Source organism: Staurois parvus, unplaced genomic scaffold, assembly GCF_062004578.1.
Source record: "Staurois parvus isolate SC_StPar_1 unplaced genomic scaffold, SC_StPar_1.0 ptg001294l, whole genome shotgun sequence".
Classification (NCBI taxonomy): Eukaryota; Metazoa; Chordata; class Amphibia; order Anura; family Ranidae; genus Staurois; species Staurois parvus.
In genome coordinates, this window is record NW_028319090.1 from 343691 (window position 1) to 352500 (window position 8810).

Here is an 8810-nt window from a genome sequence, read left to right on the forward strand (position 1 = left end):
TTCTTGAATCCAGTAAACCCAAAACAGGTGTGTGTTTTTTAAGGGCAGGACAGCTGTCAGCAACACATCCAATATCATCACTCTGATTGGAGTCAAGGTTGGCTCACTCCTGGCTCCAATTAGCTCTGGGAGAAGTCATTAAGCTAGGGCCTCACATACTCTTTCCTCCCTGCACTGTGAATGTTTACATGTTATGTGCAATTAAACCATGGCAACATCTAATGTTTGTGTAGTATTATGTTCAGCAGACTGTGTCCTTCTATTGTTGTGACTTAGATGACGTTCAGAGCACATTTTATGCCCAATTCATGCAAAACTCCACGTAATCCCAAGGGGTTCACATACTTTTTCTTGCAACTGTAAATGGATTGCTACATATATATACATCACAGCGCTGCACTTATATAATTTTGATTAAATGAACAAATGCCCATTGCCCGTTACGACCTCTTTCATAACATTCCAACCTTCCATTCGCTGTTTCGGGAACCCTCCCCACTCATCTCATGGTCATCCCAAACCCATTCACACCTTTTCTGATGAGCCGACACCAATGACCACCACTAGAAATAGATATCTGTTTATTTAAAACGTTCAGATTTGGTAACAATTTCCTAAATGTCATTGTACTAATTGCATGAGCTGTGCGAAATCTCCTGCTGAGGTCTATGAAGTGTGTATGAACAAAGTGAATGTCATGACACCGGAAATGAAGAATGATAGACGAACGGAGGCAATGTTCAGTCTGAGATCGGGGCACTGGTATGCCTGTCGTTTTCGGAAAGGAGGAAGATCATTGAACGCTAAGATATTTTTTTCAAGCAGCCATTTCTACAACTTAGTATCCTTCTATAATAAATATATTTATATATGTACCTAAATTACGGAAACTGCATTCTCCAATCTTTGGACGATCTGTAAGATGATGGGCGCGAACCATGACTCCCGCGTTCTCTTGACGTGCCCACAGGGAAGACCTAAAACGTTGGCTATGCTCTAACCATACTCTGGATGAAGTCTACAATCATATCTTTAACCGGGAGCGACAGTCTGTGTGCGCCCTTCCTGAAATGCGTAAACATGTTCAAAATGGATGGCAAAAGACGCTCGGTTACATGGCAATGTACATAAGGGCAGTGGAGCACATGCAAATGGCGTGGTTGTACATGAGCATGGATGAAACAGAGCAGCACGTGGAGGAATCTACTTAGAAAATCTGGCTACAGCAGCCGGGACGTTCCAACAAAGTTTCTGCCTCAAGGCAGAGTAACATTCTCCCAGCCACGGTCTCCACAGTTTGTTAGAAATTTGTGCTTATAATCTCAATATAGTTTCTTTATAAATGTTGCTTGTCTTTTTATTGTTATTATCTTTTGAAGTCCACATCTCCAATGTGGACAAGTCTTAGCATCTCTGAGTCAAGAGTTAGATCACGTCCGGGTTTTCATCTCTGCTTCCACCTTGTCCTGACGTCGTCGTCACTTGCTACTTTGTATCAATACCTTCCCTGACTTCTCTCTTTCTCTCCCCTTGGATGTATTGTAGACACGCTTGAACTTCTCAAAGGAAGTCGTCAGTCTCTCGTTGGCTCCTTCAAGCAGTCACGCTTGCCGGTCTTTGGTAATATCTTGACACTTTGGTGTGTCGGTGGAGGAGGATCGAGGAGGAAAGTGTACAAAAGATGGGACGGCCTCGTTCTGAATCCAACAGGAGCAGCAGGGTATCATCTCAGGAGGACGTATAAGAAGAAAGTCAGGAGCCAGTATAGAGAACCTGAGTGAGAGTGACAGGCCAGATTGCCAGGAGGTGCTGCAGCTACAATACAAGAAGAACCTCAGTTAGATGCTTCCTAGAACCATCAGGAATATATGCAATGTTACTAAATACATGCCCACGGTAAAATACAGCCCACATGGTCAACATAGTCAACTTGGTCAACATAAACAACATGGTCAACTTGGTCAACATGGTCAACTTGGTCAACATGGTCAACTTGGTCAACTTGGTCAACATGGTCAACTTGGTCAACATGGTCAACATGGTCAACTTGGTCAACATGGTCAACTCTGTGCAAAAAATGTGTACTGAGTCCAAATTTCTTTGGAAAAAACTTGATAAATTATAAGGCTTTTTCATAAGACAAGAAATATTTTAATGGGCCCCTCAAAAGAGTATGAGAATCATACAATTTTAGGGTCTAGATATGAGCAGTCACTAGGGATGAATGTCCAAACAAAGGTTCAGTTTGACAGAACTTTCAGCCCGTTTGGCAGGAGCTGTTTTTTTTACCTGCTACTATATATGACAACGTTGCTCTGTCTATCAATGGTTGCTAAGGAAGTGGTTGGTGTCTGCACCCACCACGTCCTTAGCAACCACCCGCAGCTGGGAGCTTTCATTTTTTGCCGGAGTACAGGCGAAAGTAGGGCATCCTCTAGGCATGTTATTTAAAGGAATTTTTCAGCTTTAATGTTGCCTTTTTTATTATTAAAATTTCTGCTCTGCACCAAACTGATTTTTTTAGAAATTATTTTTCCTTAGGTACATGTCCCCAAGGCAATGCCCAGCCCCCATGGCATTTGTCTGACAATCCTTTGCCTATTAGCCTAGAAAATGCCCATTACTAATTCCTAAGATTATTATTATTATACAGGGTTTATATAGTGCCAACAGTTTGCGCAGCACATTGCAAAAGTAAGGTAGACATTACAGTTACAATACAATTTGGTACAAGAGGAAAAGGGGGCCCTGCTCGTTTCCTCTTGAGCTGATGGAGGAAATAAATGGCAGTTTAAAGCTTCTTTAAAGAGAAAAGGTTTTCAGGGATCATCTAAAGGTGGATAGATTAGGAAATAGCTGGACAGATTGGGGTAGGGAGTTCCATAGGATGGGAGAAGCTCGGGAGAAGTCCTGGAGACGAGCATGGGAGGAGGTGACATGGGACTTAGAGAGCAGAAGTTCTTGGGAGGATTGAGGAGATTTGGTTGATATTTTGAGACCAGGTTGGTGATGTAGCTGGGGGCAGAGTTGTGGATGGCTTTGTAAGTTGTTAGTATTTTGAATTTTATTCGTTGGGCGAGTGGAAGCCAGTGGAGGGATTGGCAGAGAGGGGTGGAGGACACTGAGTGGAAGCCAGTGGAGGGATTGGCAGAGAGGGGTGGAGGACACTGAGTGGAGGCCAGTGGAGGGGTTGGCAGAGAGGAGTGGAGGACACTGAGTGGAGGTCAGTGGAGGGATTGGCAGAGAGGGGTGGAGGACACTGAGTGGAGGTCAGTGGAGGGATTGGCAGAGAGGGGTGGAGGACACTGAGTGGAGGCCAGTGGAGGGATTGGCAGAGAGGGGTGGAGGACACTGAGTGGAGGCCAGTGGAGGGGTTGGCAGAGAGGGGTGGAGGACACTGAGTGGAGGTCAGTGGAGGGATTGGCAGAGAGGGGTGGAGGACACTGAGTGGAGGTCAGTGGAGGGATTGGCAGAGAGGGGTGGAGGACACTGAGTGGAGGTCAGTGGAGGGATTGGCAGAGAGGGGTGGAGGACACTGAGTGGAGGTCAGTGGAGGGATTGGCAGAGAGGGATGGAGGACACTGAGTGGAGGCCAGTGGAGGGATTGGCAGAGAGGGGTGGAGGACACTGAGTGGAGACCAGTGGAGGGATTGGCAGAGAGGAGTATCAGACACTGAATGGTTGGTAAGGTGGATGAGCCTGGCAGCAGCATTCATGATGGACTGGAGGGGGTGTGGCCTATGTAAAGGTAACCCAATGAAGAGGGAGTTGCAGTAGTCGAGGTGAGAGATTGCCAGGGAGTGAATTAGGAGGTTGAGGTGGCATGATTTGGACAGGGATTGGATGTGGGCCTGTAAGGATAGTTCAGAATCCAGGGTTACCCCTAGAACCCTGGCACGCTGGGATGGGTTGATAGTGCTGCTATTGATCCTGACCGAGAAATCAGGGGAAGAGGCACGTGGGGGAGGAAATATTATGAGCTCAGTTTTGGATAGATTGAGTTTTAGGAAGTGGTGTGACATCCAGACTGATGTCTGTTAGTAAATGGGCGATATGTGAGGAAACTGATGGGGTGAGCTGAGAAGATTCAGCTCCACTTCAATAGGGTTCAGAGCTGGGTGTACTACTGAGCAGGGGATCTGCTGAACAAGGGTACTAATGAGCTAGGGACCTGCTGGGTGGGGGTACTGCTAAGCCGGGGTCCCTTTAAAACAAATAGAAAATCAACACATACACAGGGCATTTGCTAATCTTCATTAAAGCTTCATAAAAGCATCAAAAATACATCATAAAATCATGCTGATGCGCTGGGCGCTTTATTGTGCGCTAATATCAAAGCAAGCATAAATGAGCCCAACGGGAGGTTGGAATATAGATGAAACCACCATGTTGTATTTCCACCATGAAGCCAGGAAGTCTGGGGCTTTCAGAACAAGTCTAGTTGAATGTGAGCAAGTACTAATAGCTATACCATGACCTGGGTACGGGAGAACCACCACAGGCATGTTTGGGGTCAGTTCACAAGAAGAATCTACTTTGTGTCCACCTTGCTAGATCACAATAAGTTTTATTCACATCAAAGTCCACCAGGCATCTCCAGATGTGACTCCAATACTGACTTGTTTCACCCAATGTAGGCTTAGTCCCCTATGACCAACCTTGTTGGGTGAGAAGCGTCAGTGGTAGAGTCACGCCTGGTGGGGGAGGACCAGGGGCGGACTGACAACTCATGGGGCCTCTGGGCAATAGGGGATCATGGGGCCCCTGTGTCCTTGCCCAAACTCAAAAAAGCCTATGAAAAAGGTACCAGGGGCATCTCATGGGGCCCCTACTGACCCCAGGCCCTCGGGCAGTGCCCTAGATTCCAAATGGTCAGTCCGCCCCTGGGGAGGACATGCTTGGTGGACTTTGATGTGAAAAACGTTTATTGTGATCTAGCACTATGGAGAGCGGACTCCTTGTGTTCCAATTACGGTGTCCTTTTATCAAGCAGTGGTAATAGACCGCTGCTCAGTTCTCCGGCATCCTCGGAGAACACAGTTCTGCTGTGAATGCCATTTTATGAAGCGGTGTAGATCAGTTCTCCGAATGAAGGGAGAATGATCTACAAACGCTGGAAAACGGCTGCTTTTACTATAATCTCGCGAGATCAGTCAAACGCCATTTACTAAGCAGAGGGAAATCATCGCTGCTCAGTTTTCGGTTCCTCCGATTCTCCAGCTCTGGGCTGGAGAATCTGGAGGGAGAACACAGATCACCAGTGAAGGGCTGAATGAGGGTTCTAATGGGCTGACATCGCTCCTTCATATACTGGCCATCTGTGTGCTGAGATGATCGGTGGAGAACATGTTCTCCAATGATCATCTCTGTTTCCTAAACCACAAATGATCGGAGATCAGCAATGATCCTCAGGATCCTCAGGATCGCCGCTGATCTCCGTTTCATAAAAGGAGACCAATGTGAGGATCAGACTGATCCTGGAGGGCTCTGTACCTACATCCAGTACAGTGCTTCCACAGACTGTATTTGCCCCAGTTAGCAGTGACAGGTTTATCTCCTAATTGCAGAGGTTGGAAGTGTCTATTGTCAGGAAGCCGTGACGGCCGGACCGCCCAATGACATTTCATCAATTATTGAACAAAGGAGGCGAAGGCTCGGCTGAGTGCGCACAGCTGATAACACAACCCGATAATGCCCTGTCACTGAGCTCCTCGAATTTACGCTCTTATGGATCCCTTTGATCTGGTTTGGTTGATATGTCAACTGTCGCGTCACCCGTGGAAGGACTCACGTTTTTTTGGCGAGCTTATCCGTTTCGGACACTCTCCTTTTTTTATGGTGACGTCATCGATGGCCATGTCGCCTTCCATCCCGTTGCCGGTAATACATTCAAATATAACCTGAGAGATGAGAGAGGAAATGGTTAGCCGGGACTCTGTCATTGTATGAACACAGCAGTTTGTACTATTGCATTTTTGGTTGTTTTCCTTCTGCAGAGCAGAGTATTTCAGGAGAGGAGAGTGATAGAGGAAGGAGCGGAGTCCTCCAGCAGTGCAGAGTATTTCAGGAGAGGAGTTATAGAGGAAGGAGCGGAGTCCTCCAGCAGCGCAGAGTATTTCAGGAGAGGAGAGTTATAGAGGAAGGAGCGGAGTCCTCCAGCAGAGCAGAGTATTTCAGGAGAGGAGAGTTACAGAGGAAGGAGCGGAGTCCTCCAGCAGTGCAGAGTATTTCAGGAGAGGAGATGTATAGAGGAAGGAGCGGAGGCCTCCAGCAGCGCAGAGTATTTCAGGAGAGGAGAGTTATAGAGGAAGGAGCGGAGGCCTCCAGCAGCGCAGAGTATTTCAGGAGAGGAGTTATAGAGGAAGGAGCGGAGGCCTCCAGCAGAGCAGAGTATTTCAGGAGAGGAGAGTTATAGAGGAAGGAGCGGAGTCCTCCAGCAGTGCAGAGTATTTCAGGAGAGGAGTTATAGAGGAAGGAGCGGAGTCCTCCAGCAGTGCAGAGTATTTCAGGAGAGGAGTTATAGAGGAAGGAGCGGAGTCCTCCAGCAGCGCAGAGTATTTCAGGAGAGGAGAGTTATAGAGGAAGGAGCGGAGTCCTCCAGCGGCGCAGAGTATTTCAGGAGAGGAGTTATAGGGGAAGGAGCGGAGTCCTCCAGCAGTGCAGAGTATTTCAGGAGAGGAGAGTTATAGAGGAAAGAGCGGAGTCCTCCAGCGGCGCAGAGTATTTCAGGAGAGGAGTTATAGGGGAAGGAGCGGAGTCCTCCAGCAGTGCAGAGTATTTCAGGAGAGGAGAGTTATAGAGGAAGGAGCGGAGTCCTCCAGCAGAGCAGAGTATTTCAGGAGAGGAGAGTTATAGAGGAAAGAGCGGAGTCCTCCAGCAGCGCAGAGTATTTCAGGAGAGGAGAGTTATAGAGGAAAGAGCGGAGTCCTCCAGCGGCGCAGAGTATTTCAGGAGAGGAAGAGCAGCTCTAACTCTTCCCTGACATATTTCTCATATTTTGATCAGCATTAACAGATTTCAGACACATTCATGCACACAGTAGTCTCTGGTGATCTCTATTGTCAGGGAAGAAGTCCGGGAGGGGAGATGGATGGAGGCGATAATCTGTTCTCTCCTCCCACACGGTTCAGAACAATTACTGGTAATTGCGGTGAGAAAATATACTGCTAACGTAAACAAGATTAAAATGGATTTATTAAAGGTCGCTGAACTTCTCAAGCATATTTATGTTATTGATTCCTCTGTGCTGAGATTATCCCCACCTCTAATTCTCATCCCATTGTATCTATTCATCTCTATCATCATTTAGAGACAGATAGATAGATAGATAGATAGATAGATAGATAGATTAATAGATAGATAATAGATAGATAGATAATAGATAGATAGATAGATAGATAGATAGATAGATAGATAGATAGATAGATAGATAATAGATAGATAGATAGATAGATAATAGATAATAGATAGATAGATAGATAGATAGATAGATAGATAGATAGATAGATAATAGATAGATAATAGATAGATAGATAGATAGATAGATAGATAGATAGATAGATAGATAGATAGAAAAATAGATACAGCAGGGAAAATAATGATTTGATCCCCTGCAGATTGTGTAAGTTTGCCCACTTACAAAGAAATGAAGGTTCTATAATTTTTATCATCGGTGTATTTCAAATTATAGAAACAGAATATCAGCCATTAAATATTCTAAATGGAGTTGCAGTTCAGTGAGTAAAATAAGTATTTGATCCCGAAGCAAAACATTACTTAGTACTTGGAAGAGAAACCCTTGTTGGCAGATGTGAGACATTTTTTGGAGCTGGTTCCCAGGTGTGCACACATCTCAGGAGGGTTTTTGGTCCACTCTTCTTCACAGATCTTCTCTAAATCCTTAAGGTTTCTTGGCTGTTGCTTGGCAACTCAAAGTTTCAGTTCCTCCATACAATTTCTATAGGATTAAGGTCTGGAGGTCAATGACCTTAATGTGCTTCTTCTTGTGCCACTCCTTTGTTGCCTCCTTAGTATGTTTTGGGTTATTGTCATGCGGGAACACCCATCCACAACCCATCTTCAGTGTTCTGGCTGAGGGAAGAGGGTTCTCATCCAAGATTTTGCAATACGTGGCCCCGTCCATTGGCCCCTGAATGCGGCAAAGTAACTCTGTACCTTTAGCAGAGAAACAGCCCCAAAGCAAAATGTTTCCACCTCCGTGCTTGACTGTAGAGATGGTGTTCTTTGGGTCATAGTCAGCATTTTTCTTCCTCCAAACACGGCGAGTCAATTTAATGCCAATTTTGGTCTCATCTGACCACAACACTTTCCCCCAATCCTTCTCTGAATCATTTAGATGTTCATTGGCAAACTTCAGACGGGCCTGTACATGTGCCTTCTTGAGGAGGGGGACCTTGCAGGCGTTGCAGGATTTCAATTCATGATGTACTGTGTTACCAATGGTTTGTTTGGTGACTGTGGTCCCAACTGCCTGGAGATCATTCACAAGCTCCTCCCATGTAGTTCTGAGCTGATCCCTCACTTTTCTCATGATCATCCTTACCCTATGAGGCGAAATCTTGCATGGAGCTCCAGATTGAGGGCGATTGATGGTTATTTTGTATTTCTTCCATTCGCAAATAATCACTCCAACAGTTGTCTCCTTCTCACCAAGCTTCTTGGTGATGGTCTTGTAGCCATTCCAGCCTTGTGCAGGTCTACAATTTTGTCCCTGACATCCTTTGACAGCTCTTTGGTCTTGCCCATGGTGGTGAGGTTTGAATGGAAGAAAGATTCTGTGGACAGGTGTC

At 45.9% G+C, this 8810-nt stretch overlaps 1 protein-coding gene across 1 annotated transcript in view; it reads right to left on the reverse strand.

Moving 5' to 3' along the window:
• Window positions 1–564: 564 nt before the first annotated feature.
• Window positions 565–8810, reverse strand: part of LOC149437407 (MAM domain-containing glycosylphosphatidylinositol anchor protein 1-like) — a 51039-nt gene continuing 42793 nt past the window's right edge. The window contains exons 3-4 of the mRNA XM_089660950.1: window positions 5792–5900; window positions 565–1815 (exon numbers count right to left, since the gene is read on the reverse strand). Of these exons, the coding sequence (XP_089517076.1) occupies window positions 1724–1815; window positions 5792–5900 (201 nt within the window). The 3' untranslated portion in view covers window positions 565–1723. The remainder of the gene's footprint in view (window positions 1816–5791; window positions 5901–8810) is intronic.